Here is a 12,579-nt window from a genome sequence, read left to right on the forward strand (position 1 = left end):
GAAAGTGGTCTGCAGGAGGTTTTAGATAAACATCAGATCAGTCTGAGCAGCACATGTGAATGTGTGACTCAAGGAACTGATGAAGCAGGAACTAAAACCTTCCTCATCAGCATCTTCACTGAGGTCCACATCACAGAGGGACAGAGTGAAGAGGTTAATACCCAACATGAGGTGAGGCAGCTTGAAACAGCTTCCAAGATGAAGACCCTCCATGACGCTCCAATCAAGTGTCAGGACATCTTTAAAGTCTTACCTGACCAACAGGAAACTGAAGAGGTTCATACCCAACATGAGGTGAGGCAGTTTGAAACAGCTTCCAAGATGAAGACCCTCCATGACGCTCCAACCAAGGATCAGGACATCTGTGAAGTCTTACACAGAGTCAGAGTGGTTCTGATGAACGGCGTCGCTGGCGTTGGAAAAACCTTCTCAGTGCTGAAGTTCACTCTGGACTGGGCACAGCGCTCCAACAACCAAGATATCAGTCTGCTGATTCTGTTCTCGTTCAGGTCGCTGAACTTGATCAAAGATGAGCAGTACAGTCTGCTCATGCTGATCCATGTTTTCTATCCAACATTACAGAAGCTCACAGCAGAGAAGCTCGCTGGCTGTAAAGTTCTGTTCATCTTTGACGGCCTGGATGAAAGCAGACTTTCACTGGATTTCAACAACAGTGAGGTCATGTCTGATGTCACACAGAAGTCATCAGTCAGTGTGCTGCTGACAAACCTCATCAAGGGGAAGCTGCTTCCCTCGGCTTTCGTCTGGATAACTTCCCGACCTGCAGCAGCCAATCAGATCCCTCCTTCATGTGTGGACAGGGTAACAGAAGTACGAGGCTTCACTGACCCCCAGAAGGAGGAGTATTTCAGGAGGAGATTCAGTGATGAAGAGCAGTCCAGCACAATCATCTCACACATCAAGACATCCAGGAGCCTCCACATCATGTGTCACATCCCAGTCTTCTGCTGGATCACTGCTACAGTTCTGGACCACATGTTGACTACAGACCAGAGAGGAGAGCTGCCCAAGACCCTGACTGACATGTACTCACACTTCCTGCTGGTTCAGACAAAGAGGAAGAAGAACAAGTATGATGAGGGACATGAGACGAGTCCACAGGAGCTGACGGAGGCTGACAGGAACCTTCTTCTGAAGCTGGGGAGGCTGGCGTTTGAACAACTGGAGAAAGGAAACATCATGTTCTACCAAGAAGACCTGGAGCAGTGTGGTCTTGATGTCACAGAGGCCTCGGTGTTATCAGGAGTTTGTACAGAGATCTTCAAAAGAGAGAGTGTGATCTTCCAGAAACCAGTCTACAGCTTTGTTCATCTGAGCGTTCAGGAGTTTCTGGCTGCAGTCTACATGTACCACTGTTACACCAGCAGGAAGACAAAGGTACTGAAGGACTTCCTGGGAGGAGACTACAGTGACTCATCTCTGGATGACTTCCTGAAGAGAGCCATGAAGAAATCTCTCAGCAGTAAAAATGGCCACATGGACCTGTTTGTCCGCTTCCTTCATGGCCTCTCTCTGGAGTCCAACCAGAGTCTCTTAGGAGGCCTGCTGGGTCAGACAGACAACAGTCCAGAAACCATCCAGAGAGTCATCAACAACCTGAAGGAGATGAACAGTAAGCGTATCTCTCCTGACAGAAGCATCAACATCTTCCACTGTCTGATGGAGATGAACGACCGCTCAGTACATCAGGAGATCCAAGAGTTCCTGAAGTCAGAGAACAGATCAGAGAAGAAACTCTCTGTGATCCACTGCTCAGCTCTGGCCTACATGCTGCAGATGTCAGAGGAGGTTCTGGATGAGTTGGACCTGGAGAAGTACAACACATCAGAGGAGGGACGACGGAGACTGATCCCAGCTGTGAGGAACTGCAGAAAGGCTCGGTAAGTCCAGATGTGATTAACATTATAAATCAGTGTAGATTAGTAGTTTAGTTCTTCAAATATAAATAATATAAATGTTTTATTATAGTTAAAATAGTGCTCTACTTGTTTATATGTGAAATAACATGTCAGTTATATTTAGTCTCAGATGTTGTTGAGCTGTTTAAATGTTGAGTTTAAATAATGTTGATGTTTATAGCTGTTAAGTTAATGAACAGTTATTCTATTTATTTCTAGTCATTATTGGATTTGACAGTGTTTTCTTCTCTTTCTCTTCCTTTGTGTGTTGGAGGATTCATTCAAACCTGGTGAAACACATGAAGGACTTTAGAGGTTGTGGTTGAGGTTTTATTACAGCAGCATTTTATCACAACATATATCAGTATTTTACAGTTATCAGTGAAAGCAGTAAAGTTATTATTACATGATATATAATCAGACATACAGGTAATACCTGATTTTACTCAGCAGGCTTTAAAATAAGATCTGAATCATCTTTGATTATTAGTTTCATTAGTGTTTGTGAACAGTCAGTAAATGTAGCTGCTTATGGATGTGAACCTGACAGCAGCAGGTAGCAAAGAGAGATGATCTTTCTCAACTGGAACTGTTCACTGAGCTGAACTGAGTCTAAATATCCTGCAGTCACATTAAACATAGTGGACAGTAAAAGTGCTTTTCTAATCAAGATGTCCTCATGTTAACTTAGTGGAGACAGACATGGGATCAGATCACACACACACACTGTGCACATTATGGAAGCCTCAATGTAACTCCATGTTCTCTCCTTCATCTGCAAGATTAAAGCTAAACAAAGATTAAAGTATGCAGGTCTGAGAGAGAGTGATGAGAATGATTGTTTCATTCAAGCACAGTGAGACAGCATCAGCTGAACTGGGAGTGTTCTGCTAGCTTACTGGTTAAGATGCTTCCAGTATAACTGCAGCTTCCACTGATCTCTCTCCTCTTGTTTCCTGTTTATCTCTCAACTGTTGTTTTATATTAAAGGAATAAAATGATTTTAATAATGGAGTCATCGGGCTGAAGCATCAGCTGGGCTTTGGGCTGGATCACCTTATCAAAGCTGGCCTGCTCAGTGTCTCCCTCTCTCTTCCACCAGCAACATCTCTTTTCTTTCTTTGCTTCATGTGTTTGTTATTGTCTAGCACACATTTCCCCTCATCCATGCACTTCCCTACACTACTGATTCTACACATTACACATGGAGTTTACATTTAGTTTGTTAATAACTTACTTTAATACATTATTTTAGTTTTTGAGATTCAAACATGTGTTCTCCTTGTTAGTCTGAACCTTGAGCCACTTCATGATAATATGTTGTAATATTTGTGTCATTACAGACTTACTGCCTTTAGACTCTCAAACACTGACTGTGAAGTTGTGACCTCAGCTGTGAAGTCCAACCCTCATCTGACAGAGCTGCACCTGAGTCTAAAGAACCTGTCTGATTCATCAGAGAAGCTTCTGTATGCTGTACAGGAGAGTCCAAACTGTAAACTGAAGACTTTGAAGTGAGTTCACTGACTGTAACTTTGATAGATTGTTTTCTTTTTATTTAATTCACATCCTTCACTGTTTGGTTCATAATTTTCAGGATTATCTTGAATAATAATAATAATCTAAGAGATGAAACTAAATAATGAGCATGACAGGTTTCTTTATTGCACACTATGAATAATAAACATGTCAATCATAAGCCGATATAATAAAACCAGAGCTCCATTAGCAGCAGCGATGCTAACGGGCATGATGAGTTGAACAGCTACCAATGTGAACTTGTCCAGTCTGCCCTGTTGCATGATGGGCCATAGCCAGCAATGCTAGAGATCAGGACTAACTTGTACTTATTAAACTAGACAGTAACATACAATGATGATTGAAGTCAGAGATGATTGGAAGCTCCAAGGAGCTCAGCAGTGAGCAGAGATTAGAGAGCAGCTAAAGAATGGTGAGACTAAACATGAAGCACCAACCACCAGTTATATGCAGAGCTTACCATAGCTGTTAGCTTTACACACCTTTCATCTGTCATTTATTGAAGAGCCATCAGGATGCTGTAGATGACCAACAGTCTAGATGTTGAAGAGGAGCTGATAATGACCTCACATGTCTGCTGAGTACATGACATCATTAATAAATAACCTGAGTCTGAAGATCAACGTGCTCCTTCATTTGATATATCTGTAGACCTTGTTAAAGGATGAATAAAAGAGGTCAATGAATTCATCTTCAGAAGAAAAGGGGCTTCTAAAATCATATTGTAAATAATAATAATAATAATAATAATAATAATAATAATAATAATAATAATAATAATAAATATGATAGAATGACTACACAGTCAGTCTGTAGATCACATCACCTGTCATCTACATCATGTTGTCAGTCATAATGACAGCGACGCTAAATAAAATAATTTAATCAGTGAAATGACAGCAGAATACATGCAGCTCAACATTTGACTTTTACTCTGAAATGCTGCTGGTGTTGTAGCCAGCGATGGTGAAGCTGCTGATGCATCAACTTCAACTTATTTATATCACTTTAAACACAATATCATTGGTCCAGAGTCCTTCACACATAAGAACACTAAATAAATACAAATAAAAACACAATAAAAGAATCTGAATGATGCTGCGAGAGCCAACAATGTGATGCTTCTATAAATAAAACAGAAACGCTGTCAGGTTTACAGAAACATAACTGCTGCTGAACACAGTGAGCTGAATGATGATCTGATGCTACATGTCACACTGAGGAAGATGAAGTCCTTACTGAGGAAGATGAAGTCCTTACTGATGAAGATGAAGTCCTCACTGATGAAGATGAAGTCCTCACTGATGAAGATGAAGTCCTCACTGATGAAGATGAAGTCCTTAATGATGAAGATGAAGTCCTTACTGATGAAGATGAAGTCCTCACTGATGAAGATGAAGTCCTCACTGATGAAGGTGTTCTGAATGAATGAAAGGAAACTAAAGTGAAAGACGAAGCATGAAAATAAGTGTTTCCTGTCCAGAATCATCAGTATCAGAGGAGCATGGTCAGCTCTGTACAAATGTTGGAAATCAAATAAAACTAACAGTGAAGTTTACTATTTAGCCTAGCAGCTACGTACATGCAGCGCTAGCTAGGAAGCTTACTGCTGAATCACTGGAACCCAAATACAAAGTTAAATGCTGCATAGAAACAACCTTCAAAGTGACTTTATGAAAAGCTCTTGTGATAGATGTTACCTGTGAGCAAAGAAAGATGCTTACTTACTGACTGGAAATCTTTAGAGTGGCCATGTTTCATGAACATTGTTTGATGAAGAAACTAAACAGAGCGAGGAAGCATCTTCTCTCAGAGAAGATCTTTGGCTGGACACAGACTGCGGCTCACTGAACCAGGCACCTGAATCAACGTTAATTAGGACAGCTGATCTCATCTGTGTGTGACTTGACTTTTGAACAAAGGCTAGGTAAAACTATTGCTGCTTGAAGCGAGGAAGTTAAAGTGATGCAGACAGCAACGCAGCTACAATATCTAGATAGAAATCCAAGTACTAGGCTACTAATATTTGCACACATGTTCCCACAGCAGCAGAGAGCAGTCACGCTGACTGAACACTGCTTCAATGAACAGGCTACAATTGATAAACATGCAGTGAGTACAACAGCAGACTGAGCTGGTTGACAAAGCCTGATACTTGACATTTCTCCCAAGAGTCAACTACTTGAATCTGAATCATCCTGATATGCAGCAGCTCTGAAAGCACTGAGCAGAGAGGGAGAAACATTTAAAAAGACAGCTGCAATATGATAGGCTGACAAAGAAGGTGTGTCAGCGTGCTATTGGTTAGATGTGAGCAGGTGATGTGAACAGCTGACGTCTTAATTGATGCCCCAGAAATGACAGAAAGGAAATGATGAGCTGTGAGAAAGATCAGAATGACTGAGGGATGAGAAATCAAACTATAGATGTGAGCTTGTAAAAAAGATGCTCTTCCTGTCTGAACTTTCTCTGAGCTTCATTTTTACATTTAAGGAATAAAATGCATCAGAAAAAATACATTTAATAAAAAGATGATGTGAAGAACAAATGGAATAGAATAGAATGCCTTTATTGTCATTATACAAAGTACAATGAGATTTGAAGCTTCGCCATGAAGTGCACACATTAAATAGACATAAAATGGACATTAAAATAGACATAAAATAGACATTAAAGAAAATTATGTACAGTAAAGGTGAAATAAGTGACTGTAGTGGTTAGCAGCACATGGTTGAGGTAGCCATGACATTTTTAGTGCAAGTATGCTGTAGTAATAGTGCAAAGGTATATGTCTGAGAGCATATTGATATGCAAATGGCGGTGTTAAGACATATTGTAGTGCAGTGACAGATCTTGATTGGGTCTGGATCAGTTTCTTAGTGCAAGCTTGAGTTGAGTATGGTGACGGCTCTTGGGAAGAAACTGTCTCTGAGTCTGTTTGTTTTGGCTGCTATGGTCCTGTAGCGCCTGCCAGAGGGCAGCAGGTTGAAGAGGTGGTAGCCGGGATGTGTATGGTCTTTTATGATGCTCATTGCCCTTCCTAGGCACCGGGAGTTGTAGATGGTGGACAGGGGAGATAGGGGGCAGCCGATGATCTTTTGTGCTGTGTTGGTCACCCTCTGCAGTCTTTTCCTGTCCGCTTGTGTGCAGCTTGAGTGCCACACTGACACAGCATAGGTCAGCAGGCTCTCAATGGCTGACCGGTAGAAGGTCACCAGCAGGTTGGTGCTGAGTTGCTCTTTCCTAAGCACTCTCAGGAAGTGTAGCCTCTGCTGCGCCTTTTTGACCAGTGCGGTGGTGTTGGCTGCCCAGGACAGTTCAGCAGAGATGTGGACCCCAAGGAATTTGAAGGCCTCCACTCGCTCCACACATCCGTCGTTGATGTACAGGGGGGCAGGAGCGGCTTTGTTCCGTCGGAAGTCCAGGATGAGTTCCTTAGTTTTGGAGATGTTCAGTGCCAGGTTGTTGAGGGCGCACCACTCACTGAGTCTAAGGACCTCATCTCTGTAGGCCGTCTCGTTCCCCTCTGTGATCATCCCCACCACCGTTGTGTCATCCGCGAATTTCACAATGATGTTCTCAGGGTGGGTCTGCAGTCGTGCGTGTAGAGTGAGTAGAGTAGTGGGCTCAGCACACAGCCCTGGGGCGAGCCGGTGCTGAGCGTTCGGGTGGATGAGAGGTGAGGACCCAGCTTCACGTGCTGGGGTCGGTTGACCAGAAAGTCCTTGATCCAGGAGCAGGTGGAGGATGGGAGCCCCAGGTTGGCCAACTTGGGGATAAGAATGTCCGGTATTATTGTGTTAAAGGCTGAGCTGTAGTCGATGAAGAGCATTCTGACATAGCTCCCCCTTTTCTCGAGGTGGCTCAGTGCAGCATGGAGAGCGGTGGTTATTGCATCCTTAGTGGATCTATTTGTCCGGTATGCAAACTGGTGTGGGTCAAGGGTGGGGGGGAGACAGGCTTTGATGTGTCTCAGTACCAGTTTTTCAAAGCACTTTGTGACGATTGGGGTGAGTGCTACTGGGCAGAAGTCGTTGAGATTGTTTGTGGGTGACTTCTTGGGCACTGGGATGATGGTGGCCGATTTTAGGCAGGCTGGGATGGTGGCTTGTCTCAGTGACAGGTTGAAAATGACAGTGAAGACTGGTGCAAGTTGGTCAGCACATGCCTTGAGTACTTTCCCTGGTACTCCATCCGGTCCTGTGGCCTTCCTAGGGTTGACAGCACGGAGCACACGTCTCACGTCCACTACCTCCACGGTGAGTGGGGTGGTGTCAGAGGTTGGTGTGGGATGTAGTGAAGGTTGGGGTGGTGTGGCTGAGTACTGGGCTTGGGACTCAAAGCGGGCAAAGAAGCTGTTTAGCTCCTCTGCCAGTGCTACGTCTGAGTCCCCAGGAATCGCAGCGGAGCCCTTGTAGTTGGTGAGGGACTGTATGCTCTGCCACATCTGTCGGGGGTTGTTGAGTTGCCCTTCTATCTTCCCCTTGTAGTCTGCTTTTGCAGCCTTGATGCCTCTCCTCAGGTTGGCGCGAGCTGTGCTGTAGAGTGCTCTGTCGCCGGATCTGAAGGCTGCATCGCGGGCCCGGAGAAGTGATCAGACCTGGCTGGTCATCCACGGTTTCCGGTTTGGGTACACCTGGATGGTCTTCTCCACAGTGACCATACCCATGCAGTACTTGATGTAGGATAGTACTGTGTCTGTGAATGTGGTCAGGTCCTCATGTTGGAAAGTCTCCCACTGTGTCTGTTCAAAGCAGTCCTGGAGTCGGGGGAGGGCGTCGTCAGGCCAGGTGATAATGGTCTGTCTTTTGGGCTTTGTTTTCCGGCTGAGGGGGGTGTATGCAGGGGCCAGGAACAATGAGAGGTGATCAGACTGGCCTAGGTGTGGAAGGGGTATGGCTCTGTACGCACTCTTGATGTTAGAGTACACGTGATCCAAAGTTTTATCCTCCCTTGTTGGAAATTTCACGTGCTGGTGAAATTTGGGCAAAACAGTTTTGAGATTTGCCTGATTAAAATCTCCTGCGATAATGTGCGCGCCGCATGGGTAGGCACGCTGGTGATTGTTTATGGCGTCAAGTAGTAGAGAGAGAGCGGTTCTTACATTTGCATCCGGTGGTATGTAGACGGTGGTGATGATAATGGCGGCCAGCTCTCTAGGCAGAAAGAAGGGTCTGCATCTCACCGACATGAATTCTAGGTCCGGGGAACAGTGTCTGTCCAGTACAGTGCTATTGTTACACCAACCTTCATTCACGTAGATGCAAAGCCCACTGCCTCTTTTTTTCCCCGAGTCGCTGGTCCTGTCTGATCTGTGTAGCGTGCGGCCTGTTAGCTGCACCGCAGCGTCGGGTATTTGTGGATGTAGCCACGTCTCCGTGATGATTAACGTGCAGCATTCTCGAACGAGACGATTTCCAGCTAGCTGTAATTCCAAATCGTCCGTCTTGTTTACCATGGATCTGGCGTTGGAGAGGTAGATGCTTGGCAGTGGTGGTTTGACTGGTTTGGCTGTTTCCTGAGCTTAGTCAACAGGCCAGCTCTGCAGCCTCGCTTCTGCGTCCTCTCCCGACGTCGCCTCCTTCGCCTGCCGGATCCGATAACAATCCACGGAGACCCCGCTGGTCTCGCTATCTCGTCCGGAATGTTGTGCACGCGATGGAAGTCGCTACAAACAGTCGTTTTCTGCTGGTAACCGATGTCTAATAAGTCCATACGGTTGTAGTTGATATCGAAGTCCGGTACAGACGAACAACTTGCAAAAATACACACAAAAAACACGAAAAACGTGCACAGGTAGGGAGAGCTTGAAGCCGCTGCATGCTCATGCGCCGCCATCTTGGAATACTAACCAGAGGGGTGTCATCAAAATAATCAAATGTTCATCAAAATAATGAGCATCAAACTGTTTGGTCATCAAATGCATGAAGTAAATATAAAGTTTCCTCTTTCATGATAACATATGTTGGAATATTTGTGTCATTACAGACTTACTGACGTTATACTCTCAGACACTGACTGTAAAGTTTTGGCCTCAGCTCTGAAGTACAACTCCTCCCATCTGACACATCTGGACCTGAGTGAGAACGAACTGTCTGATTCATCAGTGAAGCGTCTGTCTGCTGGACTGGAGAGTCCAAACTGTAGACTAAAGACTCTGATGTGAGTTCACTGACTGTAGCTTTGGTAGATTTATTTCTTTTTATTAAATTTAAATTCTTCAGTGAAGTTTCAAATGTTTGGTTCATAATTTTCAGGATTTGCTGAACACAAATGTGTAGAATGTAAATGTTTTCAGGAATTAAAAATCCACAGTCTTGTTGTGAGTAAAAATGACATCCAGAGTGTAAACTAATATGAGGCTTCAGCAGTCTGAGTTCCACATATCAAGTAAGTATGTTTGTGTTTCTTCAGTGTTTCCTTGCTGAGCTGCAGTGGAGGGATCCAAACTCAAAGAGGGAATTTAGTTCTAAATATTCTGTTTCAAACTCATCAAGTTTACTTGATGAAGGAGAAATATTTCTTTATTATTATTATTTAATGTTTTTTTTTTGTAACTTATTTTTTTTTCAAATTTTCTTTCAACAATTACAGTGTCAGGGCACATCATACATACATAGTTAAACACTCATCCTTATATCAATGTCCTTATTGTTCAGTGGTGATGGTGGTGTCCTCTTCTCGTCTTCTGTAATCAGTCCATTTTTCACATTTGTCCTCAAACTGTGTCTCTTGTAGTCTCAGTTCATGTGTGATTTTCTCCATTACAAAAATCTCTTCCACTGCTCCTCCGTCGGGGGGTCCACTTTGTACCACATTCTGGTAATTGTTTTTTACTAGCTGACAGTAATACTTTAACAAGATACTCATCCTCTTTTTGTATTGTATCTCGTGTTAGGTTTCACAAGTAGAGTATCCTACATGTTTTTGGTATCTCGTATCCCATTATTTTTTGTAAACCCTCCATATTTTGTGCCAGTATCCTTTTAACTTTTGGCAGGACCAGAATATATGTGTATGGCCAGCATCCATGTGGCCACACGCTCTCCAGCATGGCTGCTGAATAGACACCGCCCCTTTTCTAATCTTGGGGGTTATAAAAAATCTGACCGTATTCTTCCAGTTGAATTCTCTCCAGATCCTGGAGCTAGTGGACGTGTGTTTTACATATATTAAACCACTCTTCCTCTGTTATCTTCCTTTTCCCATTTTTATTTAATATAAAGGGAGGAAGACTTTCTACATGACATCAAACTTCAGGGCATCCCATAAGATTGTCGGATCAACTTCCCCATTGTCATTTTCCTCCCAGTATCTAATTATGTCCCCTTTTATTTCTTTAACTAATCTCATATTGTTCAGTATGCCTTCGTTGAGTCTCCATACTGTATTTTTCCTCCTGTCATTCAAATTAATTTTTAAATAAATTGCACTGTGGTCCGACACATCAGCCACTCCTATGTTACATTCCCTCACTTTGTGTATATCTCCTTTACTCATTAAAAAATAATTAATTCTGGAGTACATGGCATGTGGAGCTGAATAGTGGGTATAATCCCGGTCAAGTGGATGAAGTTCTCGCCATACATCCTGTATATCCATTTCTGACATCATTGTATTCATGTACCTATTAATTTGTTTTTTGTTTCTCCTCATACTTATAGTGTCTAACCCATAATTCAGTACCACACACTAATGTCCCATTAAATTTATAAGATCAAAAACTTTTTCATAAAATGCTTTTCCACTTTCTGGAGGAGCATACACATTGAGCAGTGTCACCAACTGGTTTTCTAATTTACCTTTTATCATGATATATCTTCCTTTCTTGTCACTGATTTCTTTGATCAGTTCAAAGTTTACTGTGTTAGAGATCAGTATCATCACGCCCCTCTTGTGATTGTGCCCAAAGGAACTGGAAAATGAGTTCCTGTAGCCCAAGTTTTTGAACTTTACATGTTCCTCCTGTGATAGGTGAGTTTCTTGAAGAAAGATAACCTGCAGTCTCTCTCTCCTAAATTTAGATAAAGTTTTATTTCTTTTTTTGATATTGTTTAAGCCGTTAATATTCAGTGACACCACCATTATATCATTATATTGCATTGTTTATATCCCTTGAAATAGTGCCTAGTCCCTCCACTGTAATGTTGTCCACCAACGTTTTCTCATGAACAAGGTATGAACAAACACAAAAACTGAACTCCCCTTGGGCCCTGTCTCCCTGTTGGTGGGAGTGGGGGGTAACTTTTTCTGAACAGAAGGCCCCCCCTAGTGGTTTGGGGTTTACCTAAGATAGGTCTTCTCATACCACTAGATAAGTTCAACAGTCACTAACTTAATAGCTCTCTTTGTCGATTCACATGTAAACATAAACATCAGAGAAGTCTCATTTGTAAGGAAGGGGGGGTGATCTTAAAATTCCCCATTTCAAATCTTTCTTAATGGTACCTATGTTGTCCTCACTACAGTGTAGCAACTGCAGCTATCCAACTAGCTAAACTCTTCTCTACAAATGATTGACTTGAGGCATAGTGAGCTTTTCTTTGCTGTTTACTGTTCCTCTTTTGTATCATTATACAGGGCAGAGTGAAAACTGTAACATAAAAATACAAAAATCTGCATTTTACTTTTCAACATGTGCTTTTTCTCATTGTAAATACATATAAATTAAATATTTTAAAACAACCAATCAAATCCTTTTTCGTGTAAATAATATATCCTTTTTTAACAATTATTTATATTCAAACATGAAATTATCTACTTACGACATTGCCTCTGTGGCGTTTACAGCATGAATTGTTTGGATGAACACAGAAACACAGGAGGTTTGATTCAGCTAGCTTCTTCACTACTAACAGGAAGCAAATTGTACACATGCAACTCCCTCCATAGAGAAAACCCATTTCAAAATAAAATACATTTCAAAATTAAAGCATATACAAACTTAAGCCATAAAGGCAACACACTCCCCGCCTGGCCTCTGTGAGGTCACTAACTAATTACCACATGAACTACACATGTATCTGAACATCACTTTTAGCAAGAAGTAAAACAACTTCTGAGACTGGTCGGAAGAACGTCTTTGAATGTCCTTGGTCTGTGGTCTTCAATTCCACCTTTC

The 12,579-nt window shown here is 42.6% G+C and overlaps 1 protein-coding gene across 1 annotated transcript; it reads left to right on the plus strand.

Annotated features, from left to right (window-relative positions):
- Positions 1–618: 618 nt before the first annotated feature.
- On the plus strand, positions 619–1,905 carry LOC128365209 (protein NLRC3-like; the record flags this gene model as incomplete). Its single annotated transcript, XM_053325871.1, has 1 exon — positions 619–1,905. A coding segment is annotated over one exon (1,287 nt), but the record flags the coding sequence as incomplete, so codon positions are not given.
- Positions 1,906–12,579: the final 10,674 nt, after the last annotated feature.

This window comes from Scomber japonicus, chromosome 9, assembly GCF_027409825.1.
Source record: "Scomber japonicus isolate fScoJap1 chromosome 9, fScoJap1.pri, whole genome shotgun sequence".
NCBI classification, from domain to species: Eukaryota; Metazoa; Chordata; class Actinopteri; order Scombriformes; family Scombridae; genus Scomber; species Scomber japonicus.